The sequence below is a fragment of the Lepus europaeus genome, chromosome 7 (genome assembly GCF_033115175.1).
Source record: "Lepus europaeus isolate LE1 chromosome 7, mLepTim1.pri, whole genome shotgun sequence".
NCBI classification, from domain to species: domain Eukaryota; kingdom Metazoa; phylum Chordata; class Mammalia; order Lagomorpha; family Leporidae; genus Lepus; species Lepus europaeus.
Window position 1 is genome coordinate 47,875,909 of NC_084833.1, and position 18,506 is coordinate 47,894,414.

Below are 18,506 nucleotides of genomic sequence, written 5' to 3' on the forward strand. Positions count from 1 at the left end.
CCCCTCCCCACTTCCCGGGCGCCCCCAACCCCCACCTGGCACGGGTCGTCCTGCCAGGACCGACAGACCGACGGTGACGGGAAATCTGCCGGCTGCGCGCAGCCGGGCGGCGGGAGGGGGAGCGGCGGCTGCGGCTTGACGAGCGGGTGCAGGTGCCGCGGCGGCGGCGCGCGGGCGGGGCGGGCACAGGGCTCCGGGCGTGAGGCCGGCAGGGACCCGGAGGCCGCGACTCGCAGGGGCCAAGCTCGGTGGGGTCGCGCGGGGGGCCAAGCTGGGGGGGGGGGGGTGTGACTCCGAAGGGCGCAGGATCCCAAGGAGACTGAGAGGACGAGGACTGGAAGGGGGATCCGAAGGGCGGCGGGGGCGCTGCGGGATGGGTGGGGTAGGAAGCAGGGGCATTTGTGGAGCGGAGCCGGGGGTGGCCAGGACGTGAAGCTGGAGCTTGGAGGGAAAGGGGGCAGAGATGGGGGAGGCGGGAGGCGCGGTGGGGGGAGGCGTGCGGTCTACTTAGTTGGTGAGATCCCAGGGGCCAGGTTCTGAGGTGGCTGGGGAGGCAGGCAGGCTGAGAGGGGGGCCAGGGTCCTGGCGGCAGGCCGAGGGCGAGCAGACAGGAGGAGGGCTGGGCGGGGATCCCGGAGCAGGTGGAGCGTCCGCAGCGCAAGGGGGGCTCGTCCGGCAATGGGCAGGTGGGCTGAAGTGTGAGGCAGTGGGGAAAAAAGTGAACCAGGCGGCTCCCACAGTGAGGCCAGCGGCACCGGCTGAGGGTGGGAGGGTGCCCGGGCAGGGGACTCCGCGGGGAGGCCCTAGGCCAGGCCAGAGGGGTGCGCCCCATGGGCGAAGCCCCTCCCTGGGGTCACCGGAGCCATGCTGTCCCGCAAGGGCATCATCCCGGAGGAGTATGTGCTGACGCGACTGGCCGAGGACCCCGCCGAGCCCAGGTACCGCGCCCGTGAGCGGAGGGCCCGCTTCGTGTCCAAAAAAGGCAACTGCAACGTGGCCCACAAGAACATCCGAGAGCAGGGCCGCTTCCTGCAGGACGTCTTCACCACGCTGGTGGACCTCAAGTGGCCGCACACGCTGCTCATCTTCACCATGTCCTTTCTCTGCAGCTGGCTGCTCTTTGCCATGGTCTGGTGGCTCATCGCCTTCGCCCACGGCGACCTGGCGCCCGGCGAGGGCGCCGCCGTGCCCTGTGTCACCAGCATCCACTCCTTTTCCTCCGCCTTCCTTTTCTCCATCGAGGTCCAGGTGACCATCGGCTTCGGCGGGCGCATGGTGACGGAGGAGTGCCCCCTGGCCATCCTGATCCTCATCGTGCAGAACATCGTGGGGCTCATGATCAACGCCATCATGCTGGGCTGCATCTTCATGAAGACCGCCCAGGCCCACCGGCGCGCCGAGACCCTCATCTTCAGCAAGCACGCCGTCATTGCCCTGCGCCAGGGCCGCCTCTGCTTCATGCTGCGCGTGGGCGACCTGCGCAAGAGCATGATCATCAGCGCCACCATCCACATGCAGGTGGTGCGCAAGACGACCAGCCCCGAGGGCGAGGTGGTGCCGCTGCACCAGGTGGACATCCCCATGGAGAACGGCGTGGGCGGCAACAGCATCTTCCTGGTGGCCCCGCTCATCATCCACCACGTCATCGACGCCAACAGCCCACTGTATGACCTGGCGCCCAGCGACCTGCACCACCACCAGGACCTGGAGATCATCGTCATCCTAGAGGGAGTGGTGGAAACCACGGGCATCACCACCCAGGCCCGCACCTCCTACCTGGCCGACGAGATCCTCTGGGGCCAGCGCTTCGTGCCCATTGTGGCCGAGGAGGACGGCCGCTACTCCGTGGACTACTCCAAGTTCGGCAACACCGTGAAAGTGCCCACGCCCCTCTGCACAGCCCGCCAGCTGGACGAGGACCGCAGCCTGCTGGACGCCCTGACGCTCGCCTCCGCCCGAGGACCCCTGCGCAAGCGCAGCGTGGCCGTGGCCAAGGCCAAGCCCAAGTTTAGCATCTCTCCGGATTCCCTATCCTGAGCCGTGGTCCCTCGGCCCCCCCTTCAGTTGCGGACATGCAAGTGGCGGATGGTGTGGCCTGGTATGTAGAGTGCACGTGCTGCGAGCCCCCTGGCCTGGCGGGGGGCTGGCTCTGAGGCTGGGGCCCCTCAGCCTCTGGCTGTTGCTTACCCAGGGTGTTACACAGCACTTGTCACTATGCTATTTCTGGCCTCAGCGGGAGCCTGTACTGGGATATTTTTATCCCTGCTTCTCCCTGTCCCAGCTTAGGACTGGCTCACCCCTCTCCCCCTGCCCCAGACTGGGGAGCCTGTGGGAGGTGCTGGCCACTAAAGCTGGATCCCTGGCCAGTCCTGGGCCCCCGCAATCAGCCTGCCATGAGCTGCACAGGTGGCTGGCAAAGCACAGTCCCTGCCGCTGTTTCTGTGGCCCCAAGAAACTCCTGCTATTGGGCTTCAGCACCCTTGGTTCTGGAAAAGCGGTTGAGTGGGGCCGGCCATCCAAGGGGGACAGTGGATGAGGGGTGCATTGCTGCTGGAGGACTGACGCTGCGCAGGCTGCACAGACAGGCGGAGGCTGACGGGGCTCCCCGCGGTGGGGCAGGCTTGCTGGGGGAATGACCTGAGGCCCACTTTGCTGGGCCCTGCTCAGGCACAGAGAGCAGGAGGTAGGCCTGGCGCCCCGTCCCCACGCCCCCAACGCCAGCCTTCTGCCAGGAAGGCTCTTTGGGTGAGAGCTGCTGCACCTGTCTGCCTCCGTTCTGTCTCCACCCTGGGAGGAGGCTGGGGTGGGCGGGGGCAGACTCTGACATGCCAAGCAGAGGGAGGCTGGGGAGAGGGGCTCCTGTGCCCACCACACACAATGGCCCCCAAAGCCAACTCTGCTCCTGGCCTCCCAGTGGTAACTGGGACTCGTTCTGTCCAGAGGGTGACCGGGGTGTGGGGGTGGAGGGTGGGATATGTCTCTGGGTTGCTGGAAAAGTTGTTGAAAAGTTCCGAATGGTGGTGGTAAGGTCTCTAAGGTGCAGAGGCCCTTGGTCCTGATGGGCTTGCCCTAAACCCGGACTCTCGGGACCATGCTGTGAGTTCTGGCCTGGAATTCTGGCTTTTCTGTTGTCAATAAAGCCACCTCCTCGTGACCTAAGTGCTGGGCTCTTCTTCCAGGGAGCGGCGAGCGTGCTGGTGGGGAGGGAGGGCAGGGGCTGGCAGCTGCCGCCCTGCATTCAGGAGCTGTCATGGGCCCCAGCAGCAAGCCAGGAAGAGGACCTGAGGCAGGTTCCTCTTCCCCCAGCTTCTGCACCTGGTGGCCCAGCAGGCCGTCCCAGCCTTTGGGCACCCACCAGGCTGCATAGCCCTGGTGCTGCTTGCACTCCTGGGGGTCTGTTGGGAGGCAGCTGGGGTGCTCAGGGAGGGGGCAGGGGCATCTTCTGCTCCCGGGCAGTGAGCGCAGCCCGAGTCCGTTCCGGCTGCAGCTGAACAGCTTCAGCTGAGGACTTAACCTAGGTCTCAGGTGCTTCACCTCCACGCATTGTGCCTACCTCACCACATGCTGGGGGAGCAGGTGTCGCACCTGCGAAATGCCTGGTCTATAGTCAGTGCTCATGTTGACACTCGTCACGGCTGTTGAGTCAGCCACATTGCAAGCAAACAATCCAAGCCAGGGTTCAGAGAGCGAGAGTCTTTCCCCATTGCCCTCCGTGACACCTCTGTTTGCTCCGTCTTACTTTCTACCCAGCCCAGTCTGTGACTGCAGGGGCTGTGGCGACGCCCATGCTCCGGTCTCCTGGTCTCCGTCTGCCTCACAGCCGCTGCGGTGGTCTTCTAGGGGTCATGATCATTGCTGCACCTGTGAGGCACCTTCAAGGGTGCCCCCATCGCCTCCTAGTCAAGGCTCACTTCCTAGCCAGCCCTCTCGGCCCTGACTGCCTTTCTAGCCTTACAATTCACTGTTCTGTCACCAGGACCCTGGGCACCTGCCCCTCACATCCCTGGCTGCCTCCCTGGCCTCTCCTTGCACGTGACATTAAGCTTCCTGCCTCTGAGCCTTTACTTCTGCTATTCCTTTTGTCTAGACTATCCAGGCCTCATCTCTTGTCTGTTGAAATCCATCAAAGTGCAGCCCAGGGGCCTGCATTGTAGCACAGCGGGTAAAGCTTCCACCTGTGATGCCAACATCCTATATGGGTGCCGGTTTGGGACCGGGTGCTCCACTTCCATCTACCTCTCTGCTAATGCACCTGGGAAGGCAGCGGAGGAGGATGGCCAAAAGGCTCGGGCCCCTGCATCCACATGGGAGACCTGGGGAGGACTCCTGACTCCTGGCTTTAGCCTTGCCTAGCCCCGGCCCTTGCAGCCATTTGGGGAGTGAACTAGCAGATGAAAGACCTCCCTCTCTTTCTCTGTGTGTATCTTTCTCTCTCTCTCTCTCTCTCTAACTCTGACTTTTAAATAAGTAAATACATCTTAAAAGAAAAAACTCCAGTCCAAATGATGCCTCCTTGAAGCCTCTCCAGCTTTCTCTGAACAGAGATGCTCCCTCACTCCTCTGTGCCCTCAGCACTCTATTTTTGCCTTTATTTATGAGCCTTTCCCCCATCCACAAGTCCATGACTAGGTGCTGAATGCATGAATGAATGAATGAATGATGCCTACGACAGGAAGCCAGGGCTGCTACAGTGTGAGAGGTGCTTGAGCCAGATCAGGGAGGATTTTTTCCAAGATGCCCCAGAGGCAGGGCCCAGGGGACCAGGAAGCTGCTACTGGTGATCTGGGCGCTAAGCTGCTCTCTCCCTGCACCCACACAGGCCCCACTGTTGATTCCCTTCCTAACAGGGCTGACCCATTTCTAGTTTGGAGGGAGAAATAAAAAGCTACACAGTCAGCCCAGTGCTCTCAGGACTCAGCTCAGCTGTCCCTAAGGCTGAGAGGAAGGGTCGGAGTCCCTAAGGAGGAGCCCGAGGCAGCAGCAGCATCCTGGAGTCCCATCCAGAGTTACCTTCCTCCACCCCAGCGAAGACCTGAAACTGCAGGTGACGGAGCCCAGAGCCCGGCAGAACTGAGGGCCCAGCACCACCTGCTGGCTGCAGAGCAGATCGACGTGATCCCAGGAAAATCGGGGCCACTGGTCCTAGGCTTTTCCTCCGCTCCAAGGAAGATCCTTAGCAGAAGGGGAAGCTGGCAAGTTCCAGACATGGGAAAGTTGGGTAGCTGGACCACGCCCTCCTTGCCCCACAAGAACAAGAGGAAAGTGTACTTAGGAAACCCCGGAGCTTCCTTGAGGTCTCTGATTTGAGATTGAGAGTGTGCCCAGCCGTGTTGTGACAGCCCCAGCTTTAAGCACAACACATCCAGAGTCAGAGGACCTCATGGGCACTTGCTCTGGCCCATGTGCATGGTGCAGTCTTGCAGGAGGACTGGGCTCCTTGCCATCTGGGTGCCTTTCCTGCAGCCAGTCAAGTCGCGGGGCAAGCTGGTGGGGCGCATGCTCCATCTGTTCCCAGCTCACCTCAATGGTATGACGTGCGTTCTGGGCCTCAATCCTGAGCTCCACAGGGGAGGGAAGCCAGGTCACTCTCTTCCTCTAGCAAAACCGCTAGTCTGGAAAAACTAACCCACTGGCCATCCTGGAAAACTGCCAAGGCCTCCACGCCTGTGGATTTGGCATCTCCAGTCAGTCAGCATGAGGCCCACATGTGCTCCATGAAGATGCTCCCCTCACCCTTCTGGGGGTGACCCAGCCAGCTTCTACAAGACCCACTGGGACCTACAGTGGCATCCTCCCAGCTCTCCCACCTCAGCTCCTCCCTGCCAGATCCTGCTCTCACAGGCGTATCAGACACTCTAGGTTGTACGGTGCCAGGCAGAAGACTTGGGGAAGACATGGATCCTATATGTGACAGTCAGCCCAACTCCTAGACTGAGGCATGGCTAAAGAACAGGTCCACTCCAGTTTGAAATGAGCTGGGGGAAAAGAAACAAAGTGAGTTTGAAGTCTGATCTGGGACCAGCACTCAATTTCATTGCACTGGAGTTGAGGTTATTGGCAAATTCTCTGGGGCTTTGTGTATCTTCATAGAAAGGGAGGCAGGCACTGCCTACACCCCAGTCTAGTGCCACCCTAGCCGGCCCCTACCCCACTTCCTTCCGGGCACTGACCAATGAAACAAAGAGCATATGCAGCTCCATGGTTTGGTTCCTGCAGCAGGAGAAGCAACAGCACACAGCTGTTGGACAGCTCTTGCTTTTATTGGTGAATTTCACTCTCCTCCATAGCAACTCTCATTTTCTCAAAAACACCAGGTTCCAGTCAGGCAGTTAAAAACTATTATCTTGGAGACTGGGCAAGATGGCGGAATAGGCAGGGAGCACACTATTAGTCCGGGGGAGAGACAGTTTAATATAAGTGGAGATACTGCAGGGTCAAGGAAGAGTAGGGGATGAAACAGCAGAGGAAACTCTTCCGGAACTAGTGATTCACAGTGTACCTGCGTGGAGAGCGTGGGAGCCCAAGTTCGGGACACCAGCGGCAGACTCAACACACCAGCGCTGGAATGCGAGGTGAGCCGAACCTCAATAGCCCGAGACACCAGCGGGCAAGTGGAAAGAGGAGGCTAGAGGGAACGAGGCTTGAAACTCCGTGGGGAAAAATTCACCAGGCTAACTAGAAGAGAGAGAGGAAAAAAATAAAAAAAGTGACCGATACGGACACAAATTTCTCTCTCTCCACTCACCTCTCAAAGGCGAGCAAGACAGCAGGCGCCATTTTGGACATACGTCATAAGCAGGGCGACCTCAGGTCTGCACCAGCCCTGAGCCTAGCAGAAAAACCTGACTCTGGGGGGAGGGGTGAAATAACAGGAGATTAGCATCTAACTTGGCAACCCAGTGGGAGACTGCAGGAGAATTGGAGCCCACACTGAGGGCAGCAGAGATTCCCTGTGTGGTCCTTGGGAAAGAGCTTCCGATCTCTGGCTCCTGTGGGTATATCATTTGCCTGCTAACTACCTCCAATTACGTTCAGCTGTGCGGAATTACTTCCCTTTTGAATCAAAAAAAGAAAGAGAGATTTACCACACCTAACCTGGGAGTGTCATCTTTGACACACCCTCAACCCTGAGGAACCAAACACAGCTCTCAGTCCACACTCATCTCAAGCCTCTAAGGCTCCACTGAAAGCAGACAGTCCACTTAATATGGAGCCATAGTATAACAAGAAAAAACACCACAGTGAAAAAACCAAATATCTCCAACATGCCAAACAACAAACGCAAAAACCAAGCTAACAAGAACAAGGAAGAAACTATGACGCCCCCAAATGAAAAAGACACCCCAATTCAAGATTATGAAGATGATGAGATTGAAGAAATGCAAGAAGCGGATCTCAAAAAATTGATAAGAACATTAAGAAGTTCTCAAAAACAAATTCTTGAACTACAGAAATCCTTAATGGACAAGATAGAAAATCTCTCTCGTGAAAATGAAATATTAAGGAGGAATCAAAATGAAATGAAACAACTAGTGGAACAAGAAACTGTGATAGTGACGAGAAATCACAATGAAATGAAGAATTCAATAGATCAAATGACAAACACATTAGAGAGCCTTAAAAACAGAATGGGCGAAGCAGAAGAGAGAATATCAGACTTAGAAGACAGAGAACAGGAAAGGAAACAGGCAAACCAAAGAAAAGAAGAAGAAATTAGAAATCTAAAAAATATTGTCGGGAATCTACAGGATACTATTAAAAAACCCAACATTCGGGTTCTAGGAGTTCCTGAAGGCATGGAGAGGGAGAAAGGATTAGAAGGCATTTTCAGTGACATACTAGCAGAAAATTTCCCAGGTTTGGAGAAGGACAGAGGCATCTTAGTACAGGAAGCTTATAGAACCCCTAATAAACATGACCAAAAGAGATCCTCACCACGACATGTTGTAATCAAACTCACCACAGTGAAACATAAAGAAAAGATCCTAAAATGTGCAAGAGAGAAACGTCAGATTACTCTCAGAGGATCTCCAATTAGACTCACAGCAGACTTCTCATCAGAAACCCTACAAGCTAGAAGGGAATGGCGAGACATAGCCCAGGCACTAAGAGAGAAAAACTGCCAGCCCAGAATACTATATCCTGCAAAGCTCTCATTTGTGAATGAAGGTGAAATTAAGACTTTTCATAGCAAACAGAAACTGAAAGAATTTGTTGCCACTCATCCTGCCCTGCAAAAGATGCTTAAAGATGTGTTACACACAGAAACACAGAAACATGGTCACCAATATGAAAGAAGGTAAAGGAAGGAAACCTCACAGCAAAAGATCACAGGAAGCTCAATTTCTCTTTGACATAGAATTAAACTCTGTTGCTCTGTTAAATCAATGTGTTAAAGTAATCTACTATGTTCTCTTGATGTCTGTTAAATTCTAATCGTTCAAAAACAGCTGCATTTTTATTAAGAGCTATGGGTTATTTAAATATGTGCTTATTTTCAAAGATTTGAATAATCACCTTGTAACAACAATCAAATTTGGTCTATGTTATGTCATGATTTTAAGGAATCTTATTTCAACCAGATATTTTGGATTTTGAGCCTTCTTGGCATTCTTGACAGGCATTCAAAAAATCAAAGTTTCAAACAATCTGGCCTCTAAAATTTCCAGTAAATCCTGGACTTTGGTTTTTCCAGTTTGGGCCCAACTGAAAAAATCGAAGGACCTATGTCTCTCATCTTATAGAGACACCAACTAATCAGGCTATTTGGATTATATTAGAAGGACTGTCAAGATGTGATGTGGTACCAGACTTTAAGTTTCTATAATGGAAAATGCTATTAATACAAATGTTTGAGAATTAAAAAGTCTAATGATCTTGTGTTACTAGACATGATAGTTATCTTAATGAGAAAGCCCCAGAGGCCTAAAGGGTTAAATACTTGTAAAATCCTACAGGTGCTTTCAAAAATACTGTGAAGTAAGCAAGTGCCTCTTGTTGGTTGATGAGTTTATAATTTTAAACATGGCGACTTAAAGTCTTTTGTCATCCATAGTTATATATGATGTGCTGCTCATAAAACTAAAGCGTTGTTGGTTCTGTATTTAGCTGTCCTCCTATAGGTTCCTATGGACTTTTTCCAGCCACTTCTATTGTATTCAGTACTTTGGGATGGCTCTGTAAACAGATGAAGCCAATAATGTATTAACAGTACCAACTGAGAGAAAGTATGGTTAACTGAGGTTACTAAAAACAAAAAGCAATTCAAATCAATTGGCAATCTACAAAAAGAGTTACAGATTTTAAAAGCTATTATTAAAATTGCTATATTGGTCTATTATGCTATGTTATATGTGTGTACATATTGTATGTCCACATAGGGAAATTTTATTAAGAGTTTTATTTTAAATGGATTATAGATAAGATTGTCCATAAATTTAAGCTGCTAAAATCAATCAAAGATACATTTTAATTTGTGTGACCTGAATCTGTGTATCATATGTTTTAAACGTGTTGGTAGAAAGAAACTAAAAACATTTTATATGGTTGTGCTTAAGTTTACTGGCTAAACAAACTACACCATGTTAGATATTTAAGAGGTGTTTCCAAATACATGATTCTTAAAATTTATAGAAGGCATTGGACCTTCTGGTAAATGTTTTCTTAAGTTGTTATCTAATTGTTGAAACGGTTTGTTAAGTATTCATGTAATATTGCTATTGTCAGCAAGCAATCTAGGACTTGCTCCCTCATTTCTCTATTCTAAGCCCAACTTGTTCTTTCATTTCTCTATTCTCTTCAAGGTAGGAAACTAATTCTATTATGAAGGAATCTGTAGGACGCACAATTTAATCTTTAGACCTTATAAAAGAGATGGCTAACATTTTTCTGTAATAGCATAGCCAAAATAAGAACTTAAATAATAATCTCATAGCTAGATTCACTTCGCCATCAGCGAAGTATACAGTAAGTAGAAAAAACCTCCCTTTCAGACCAAAGGGAAAGAAAGTTTTAAAGTGAGAATATAATTTTCCTCATGGGCATTGTCTACCTTAGAAAAACTACTACAGAACACGCCTGTGACTATAGACTTGTATGTAGTTCAGGCCACCGAAGATTAGATTGAGACTTGGGCACTCCCTTGACTTGCATCCTCTGGTCTGCTTTAACACAAACCAAGAGGAAAAGAAAGCTCGGCATCAGAAGCAATGGGTGGCAGACCTATTAATGGCTGATCTGTACAGTGATCTGCCCTCAAAGAGACCCAACAGGCCAGTCCACTGCAGTGGCTTTCAATGTGGTAAGCCTGGGCTTCAGCAGAAGTCAGCTTGTGAAGAGCCCTGGCAGCTCTGCCAAGAGTTGGATCACTGGAAATGGACCTGCCCTGGAGTCGAAGGATGCCCAGGTCAGAGCCACAGATCTTATTGGCTCTAAGCTGAAAAGCCCTTCACTCAGCCCAACTTCCAAAGTGACCACAGCAGCTGAGGGGATGGTGAAGTAGGGTCAGCAACATTGCAGGCAGAACTGTAAATTTCTTGTTAGAGATGCCCCCTGCCTTTACCTGGCCAGCTCTCCTCCCAGGCCAGCTAAGTAATGAAAGTCAACAGAGTGCCTTCCCCCAGGAGTTTCACACCTCCCTTAGGATATACCCCATGTGAAGAGATAGATAGGTCTGGGCCTCTGAATTTACAAGGCCTAAAGCCCACCAGATTATTATCAAGCCCCTTCTATCAGGTTCTATTTGCCTCTCAATCAGAAAAATTACTTGTAGCTTAGACAGCACCTTTCTTAGCTCCTCTAATAATGACTCTGTCCTTTGTTCTAGACCCTGTCTAGTGCACTTGGGCCTCATTCCTTTGTAATCATAACCTCTACTCTACCACCAATGGCTCTACTCCCAACCTGTGTATACTGATGGTCCTCTTCCCCACTTAATGCTGTATAATTGTTCAAACCTGGTAAATGCCACTCTTAGGATCATTGGTTACTATCCTCACCCTGTCTTTTATGACCTTGTCTAAATATGATCAGAGTCGGCAAACTTGGAAGGCTTCCATAGCCTTGGCAACTCATGACGAGAGCCTAGGGTGGTTACTGACGCCATAAACTAGAGTGTCAATTTGTTGGGTCAACAACAGGAGCCACTGTGCACTTGCTCCTCATGTGGGATCTCTGTCCTTAATGTGCTGTACATTGTGATTTAATGCTATAACTAGTACTCAAACAGTATGTTTCAGTTTGTGTTTCTATGTGGGTGCAAACTGTTGAAATCTTTATACTAAATTGATCTTCTGTATATAAAGAGAATTGAAAATGAATCTTGATGCAAATGGAAGGGGAGCGGGAGCGGGAGCGGGAGAGGGGAGGGTTGCGGGTGGGAAGGAAGTTATGGGAGGGGGAAGCCATTGTAATCCGTAAGGTGTACTTTGGAAATTTATATTCATTAAATAAAAGTTAAAAAAAAAAACGATTATCATGGCTGCCATACTGAAGACTCAGGGGCCAGGCTTGCTGATTAGGGCCAGAGCAACCCCCTGGAGCTGAGACTCTAACCCCTCTTTTCTCCGGTGTAGACTGGCCCCTCATGTGGCACTGGGAGGTCTCGAGACAACTGACAGATTCTGGCTGGGGCTACACTCCAGTGCTTCCAGAGGTCTCTTGCAGGCACCAGGCCCCGACAGCTGGAATGGTGTTGGTCTGGGAAATGCACTTCCCTGCAGGGAGCAAGTCCCCTGCTCTTCTAGAGTCCTCACAAGCTGCAAAGCCCGAGGCTGCACTCTTCCTACTTCTCATCTCAGCTCTGGCAATGTTGGTCTGGTCCACCTCAGCTTCCATTCACAAGATTGGCCCAGTGGCCCATTAAGATGTTGGCCGAAAACGGCATTCTGTCCTTCCTTCCTTGGAGGCTAATTTGTCGGTGATACTGGGCGCAGCTTGGAGCGAGGCTGTGGGCTCTGGGCTCCATGCCTCAGTGAGTTTTTCCTTTACCCCAGATCCAGGCAAGATCTCCACCTCTCTCTCTGCCTCTAAATGCTTTCTGCACCTTGCGAGGTTACCTCAGTTCTTACTAACTTGAATTCTTGGTCCCATTAGTAGACATTTTGTAAGTATTTTGTTCATTAGCTCTGGGTTCAAGTTTAATTATCCCATTTGTAGTCCAGTAGTTTTGAATCTAGAGTCCCATTAGATGCAGCTCCCCACATGACCAGAACTTGTGCAGGCAAGTCTCAGCATGTCTCTGGTATTCCCCACCTTCCTCCTTCCTATGTAGCTCATACCTCAGAGGAGGCATACTGGGAGAATTTTTATTCCCCCACTCTGCTTCTTTATTCCTTCACCCACCTAGTCAACAACCCAGGTGGTAACCAGAACTGGTAACGTCTCTCCACACTCTAGCTTGAGGCACCTTTGTTGGCTAAGGCTCTTGCCATGAAGGCTCATTGTCAAAATCTGGCCCGATAGAGAAGACTCAAGGTTAAGAGGCATAGAACAACTATTTTTCTTCATGTAGGAGAACAAAGTGACAATATATATTTGACCAGTCAGAGGCCCAGTCTAGCACACTGCGAATAAAAGGAGCTAATCACTTCTTGCATGTTCTACTATATACCTGAGGATACAGGCGTGGCAGGCTGAGCGAGCATGGGTAACACGTGCTAACCCCTCCTCAATTCTTCCCTTTTCTGTGGGCTTCAGTCCACTTCTGGAAGCCACAGACAGCGGGAAAGTTCTGAGAGACATTGTGGAACGAGAATGCCATGTGAAGATGCCTGCTGGCAAGCGAGCATCAGTTACTCAGGAATGGCTTCAGAACGCTCCTGGCAAAGAAGCCTGCCTGGCAACAGGCAGTGATTGGTTAGGGCATAAACCGCCCCTTGACCGGATTGGCTGCCTCGCCTATATAAGGTGCTGTACCAGCTGAAATAAATGAGGCTGCAAGCTCATAGCCTCTAGTCTGCTTTCAACGAACTGCCAGTGTCTGTGTCAAGACTCTGCGTCTCTTGCCTCCACCGTGCTCCTCCTCTTAGAACGAATCCACAGCAACAAGACATCTCAAACTCAGGAGAGATAAGAGCTGAGGGACGCTTCCATTTTTATACTCTCATTGCAGGAGGCATAGGCATTCTTGGGGATGCATCCTTAGACTGGGATGCCTTTGACCCCTGAGCTTAAAGAAAAATGCCTCATCCTTTTCCACAGCACCATCTGGCCTGCTTACAAGCTAGAGGATGGAGAAGTTAGCCTAAGTGAGTTATGAAAAGTGCCAGCCCCTCTACTCTGACTCCCTGACTCAGAAAGACCTCTGCTCCCTAACTGGCTCCTTGCCTCTATTTCCCTGCATGTGCTCCAGTATGCATTAAACAATTTTCCAGAGTGTCACAGGTCCTTAGGTCTATGTAGTGAGCTATAGGGTCCTCCTGTTATCACCTTTGACTACTGTTGAGGCTTTTAATCCCAGTGGAGGAGACTTTTTGTCCAGTGACCTTTGCCCCCACTGTTGTAATTTTGTCTGGGCGTGGTGGTGGTGGTTTCTAAGCAAGAATCTAGGCCCAAAAACCTCAGATGCTAATGAACATATATGGATCGATCCATATGATGAACTCTTGGACTTCTTGAGGTAGCTCTAACCTGACTCCTCATCCCTGAGGCTGGTTTGACTGACAGCCCGATTAGACACTTCCAGGATTGGCTTTTGGTTTTGGGGTATGTTATTGTCTCTTTGCAAGGCCTTCCAGTTTTTCTCCCCCTACCCTGCCTCTTCATGGGCTCTCACAAGAGCTTCCTTGTAGGTCATTGCCCTTTATTCTGCCTCCTTAGGAAGCTCTGGAGGGGTGTTCAGCTGTTCTGATGGATGTCCTCTTCCCTTAAACCTAACTTAATGTGAACGATCTCCAGTGGAAAACTAGACTCAAATTCAATTAAAACCTAAAAAGATGTCTTTGGTAAATAACAATCTCATGCCTGAGATTTTAGTTCAGCTGTAACTGGACATTAGGTTTAAAGGAATTTATCTTTTGTGAATCTAGGAAGATCACTGCCTTTAAAAAATATTGCTTTGTAACTTGACAAACTTGTTTTCCAACTTGATTTAACAGATCCAGCTGCAATAGCAATAGATAAGCAGTCCTTGTCAGCCCCTAAAGTGGATTTTGCAGTCTCTGTTTTATGTCACTGATTTTTTTTTAAATTATTTGACAGATAGTTAGACAGTGAGAGAGAGAGAGAAAGGTCTTCCTTCTGTTGGTTCACCCCCCTCCCCAATGGCCACTATGGCCCGAGCTGTGCAGATCCGAAGCCAGGAGCCAGGTGCTTATCCTGGTCTCCCACGTGGGTGCAGGGCCCAAGCACTTGAGCCATCCTCCACTGCCTTCCCGGGCCACAGCAGAGAGCTGGCCTGGAAGAGGAGCAACCGGGACAGAATCCGGTGCCCCGACCGGGACTGGAACCCGGGGTGTCTGTGCCGCAGGTGGAGAATTAGCCTATTGAGCTTCAGTGCTGGCCTCTTTATCAGTTTTCTAGCCAGCTTCAGTAAGCTAGTTTCTCTTCCCTAGTTCTGACCCTGTTAAAATTGTTTGAAGTTACGGGATGATTCCATGTGCCAACTCTTAGATTTAAGGTTTCATCTCTGATTTTTGGGATGATCAAAGAGACAGAGATTTTGTGTTCTGTTGAAGTAATCTATTGTGTTCTCTTAATATCGCTGTTATGCTCTGATTGTTTAAAAACAGCTAATTTTTCTTCATTAGGAGTTATGGTTTGTTTGAATATATGCACATTCAAAAGCACTTGAGTAATCACCTTAACCATGATCGTTTCTGGTCTATATTATGTCATGATGTTAAGGGATCCTGATTCTACCAGATATTTTAAACCTTCTTGGCATCTTTGACAGGCATTCAAAAAATCAAAATTCCAAATTTCTTGGACCTTGAAATTTCCTGTTGCATCCTTGGAAGTATCAAAGGATGTATCTCTCATCTTGTAGAGGCACCAACTAATAAGGCTATTGGGATTATATTAAAGGTACTGTCAAGATGTGAAGTGGTACTGAACTTTAAGTTATGATCATGTAAGATGCTACTGATACAAATGTCCACAAGTTACAAAAGTCTGATGGTCTTGTTGTGTTGTTATCAGACATGATGGTTATCTGAATGAGAGAGGCCCAGAGGCCTAAAAGGGATAGACGTTTTATAAAATTCTACAGGTGTTTTCAAAAATATTGTGTGGAGTAAACAAGTGCCTCTTCTTGTTAGTTAATGAGTTTACAGTTTTAAACAGGGCTATGTAAAGCCTTTTGTCATCCACAGTTTTGCAATCAATTGATGATAATTTAAAAGAAACAGCTAAGAACTTTCAGAAGCTATTACTGATGTTATACATATGTACATGTTGTATGTCAACATGGGAAAATTTATTGAAAGCTTTGTTTTAATTGGTTTATAGATAAAAGATTGCTCATAAATGTAAACTGCTATCCTAACACGAAACCTTGGACAGAAGCCGTTTCTGCAAGCTGGCACTGCTTCCGCGACCTGTGGCTGGAACCCTGTCTTGACTGTGACTCCGCCCTGTTAGCTTGAAGAAGCCAGAGAGGTCATCGCCCAGTTCGGCTAACAGAAGTTAGGGTCAGTTCCTCTGGGGGAGGGAATGCGGGGAGCCAGACAGGTTAGTGGGCAGTCAGGGTGGTCCCAGCAGAGCTTTATGGTGCAAAATGCTTGCTTTCCTCATGGGTTGTCTTTAGCAAGGTCAAAAGTACCTACCTGGAGCCAGCGCTGTGGTGTAGCCAGTAAAGCCGCTGCCTGCAGTGCTGGCATCCCACATGGGTGCCGGTTCTAGTCCCGGTTGCTCCACTTCTGATCCAGCTCTCTGCTGTGGGCTGGGAAAGCAGTAGAAGATGGTCCAAGTCCTTGGCCCCTGCCTCATGTGAGAAGCATGGAAGAAGCTTGTGGCTCTTGGCTTCAGATTGGTGCTGCTCCAGCCATTGTGGCCAGTTGGGGAGTGAACCAGTGGATGGAAGATCTCTCTCTCTCTCTAACTGTGACTTCCAAATAGATAAATTAATAAATCTTCTTTTTTTTTTTTAAATTTTTTAAGTATCTGCCTGCCCACTCCTTGGAAGCTTCTGGTCTTATCCTGAGATAGCTTTCTGGCTGGAGGTCTCTGACTCTAGTACATCTTGCTTTTAATCCTTATTTTTTTAAAAAAGATAATAAATAAAACACTAAGTTAAAAAGAGTCTTGTTTGTTTCAGCTGGGATGCTGATGGGCAGGGGATGAGGAATTGGAGACATAGTTATGCTACAAAGAATGACATTTCATGCAGAGGAGTCATGTGACTCAGAGACAAGGGGTAGCTGAGCTGATCAGCTGAAGAAAGCTGCAGAACGGCTCTGACGCGTGCCGTGCTCCTGTGGGCTGTTGCTTTCCTGCTGACCCCACGGGATCTCGTCGGCCAGGTAGGAGGTGCGGGCCTGGGTGGTGATGCCCGTGGTTTCTACCACTCTCTCCAGGATGACGATGATCATCCTGCTGCTATACCAGCATCTTGCCTTCCCGCTGTTATTTCAAGTCTCTGTATTTTTAGCACACATATTTAATCATCGGGAAATCTTGGAGGGGTGTGGGATGTTGTAGCACCATTTTCAGTCTTAATGCCTTAATAAAAGCCCCAGCTGCATGGGATTCACCAGGCCTTTCAGATAAATTCTTACCCTCTGTCACTACCTCAAACCATTCCTCTTTTCTCTGTGAGAGTCATTGTATTTCTCAGTACAATCAGGTGACTATATCTAAAGAGTTATTTTCTAAAGATAAAATAGGTTGGGGCCAGTGCTGTGGCACAGTAGGTTAATCCTCCACCTGTGGCACCCGCATCCCATATGGGTGCCGGTTCTAGTCCCAGCTGCTCCACTTCCCATCCAGCTCTCTGCTCAGGCCCGGGAAAGCAGTGGAAGATGACCCAGTGCTTGGGTCTCTCACCTGCATGGGAGACCCAGAAGAAGCCCCCAGCTTCTGGCTTCAGCTTGGCCCGGCTCCAGCATTTGGGGCCACTGGGGAGTGAACCAGCAGATGGAAGATGTCTCTCTGTCTCTCCCTCTCACTGTCTGTAACTCTGCCTCTCAAATAAATAAATAAATAAACATACAAATTCTTTAAAAAAAAAAAAAAGCTTAAGATTTTGCTTTAAACCATGTGAGGCCAGTGAATGCCCAGAGCCATGGTTTCCTTCTTCTAAGCAGGTTCGGGTGGCATTGGGCCCCTGTCCCTCGTGGAGACCTGGAAGGAACTCCTGGCACTTGGCTTCCTATCAGCTCAGCTCTGGCTTTTGTGGTCATTTGGGGAGTGAACCAGTGGAATGAAAGACTTCTCTCTCTCTGGCTCTACCTCTCTCTGTAATTCTGTCTTTCAAATAAATAAAATAAATCTAAACAAAAGAAAAAAAAAAGAAAGAAAGAAATCACGTGGGCCTTATGCCGGCATAATAAAAGACTGCTTCCTGGTAAGAGGCCTTGGTGTGTTGTCCCGGTGCAGGCATCCTGCTACAGGTGTACCAAGTTATGTGGCCTCTAACTGAAGGAACAGCGTTTTGGGTGGAATATGTGTGTGTGTATTTAAAAGCTTGTGCCTAGAATAGGTCTGTACAGAAGACCATCAGTGTCTTCTGAAAACAAAATTGCATCTGCAGTTAAACCATGAGAAAACATTTCCATCACTGCTTTTCCTTTGAATGAAGGGAGCTGGGGCCGACGCTGCGGCACAGCGGGTTAAAGCCCTGGCCTGAAGGGTCAGCATCTCATGGGCGCCTGTTCTAGTCCTGGCTGCTCCTCTTCCGATCCAGCTGTGGGCTATGGCCTGGGGAAGCAGTAGAAGATGGCCCAACCCTGCACCCACGTGGGAGAAGAGGGTGCTCCTGGCTCCTGGCTTCGGATGGGCTCAGCTCTGGCTGTTGCGGCCATCTGGGGAGCGAACCAGCAGATGGAAGACCTCTCTCTGTGTCTCTACCTCTGTAACTGTTTCATATAAAAATAAAATATCTTTAAAATAAATAAATAAATGAAGGAAGCTAGTGTTTTAGGAACCGTTAAATGTGATGGCTACACATCCTAATTTAAAGTCAGGATTTTAAGGACCTTTGATTTTATTATAACCAAGTTGGGGGAATTTAAAAAATTTTTTCTTTAAGTGCTGAGTTATAAAAGCAATCTTTACAAGTATGTGACTGAAAATGCTTTGTTAACTTTTAAACGGAAAAATTTTGATTAGCCTGAAGATATTCTGATTTGTTTTTGGCTTATTTAGAGTTTGGACTGTTTTTCAAACCAGGAATAACGGGATTTCAATCTGATAGAGAATCAGAAAGACAGACTTTACACTGCAGTTGTTAGACTTGGATTCGTTTTATGAATGTTACATCAATTTTCCAGGGCAAGTTTTTGTTGAAACTATTATTCCAGTTATTGTGTGCAGGGATTCATCTTTAATTACGGTACACGTAAAACCCG

At 49.4% G+C, this 18,506-nt stretch overlaps 1 protein-coding gene across 1 annotated transcript; it reads left to right on the forward strand.

Moving 5' to 3' along the window:
- The first annotated feature begins 679 nt into the window (after positions 1 to 679).
- Positions 680 to 3,113, forward strand: KCNJ11 (potassium inwardly rectifying channel subfamily J member 11). Its single transcript, XM_062198095.1, has one exon. The coding sequence runs from the start codon at positions 865 to 867 to the stop codon at positions 2,035 to 2,037; it is 1,173 nt and encodes a 390-aa protein (XP_062054079.1). The 5' UTR covers positions 680 to 864; the 3' UTR covers positions 2,038 to 3,113.
- The last annotated feature ends 15,393 nt before the right edge of the window (positions 3,114 to 18,506 follow it).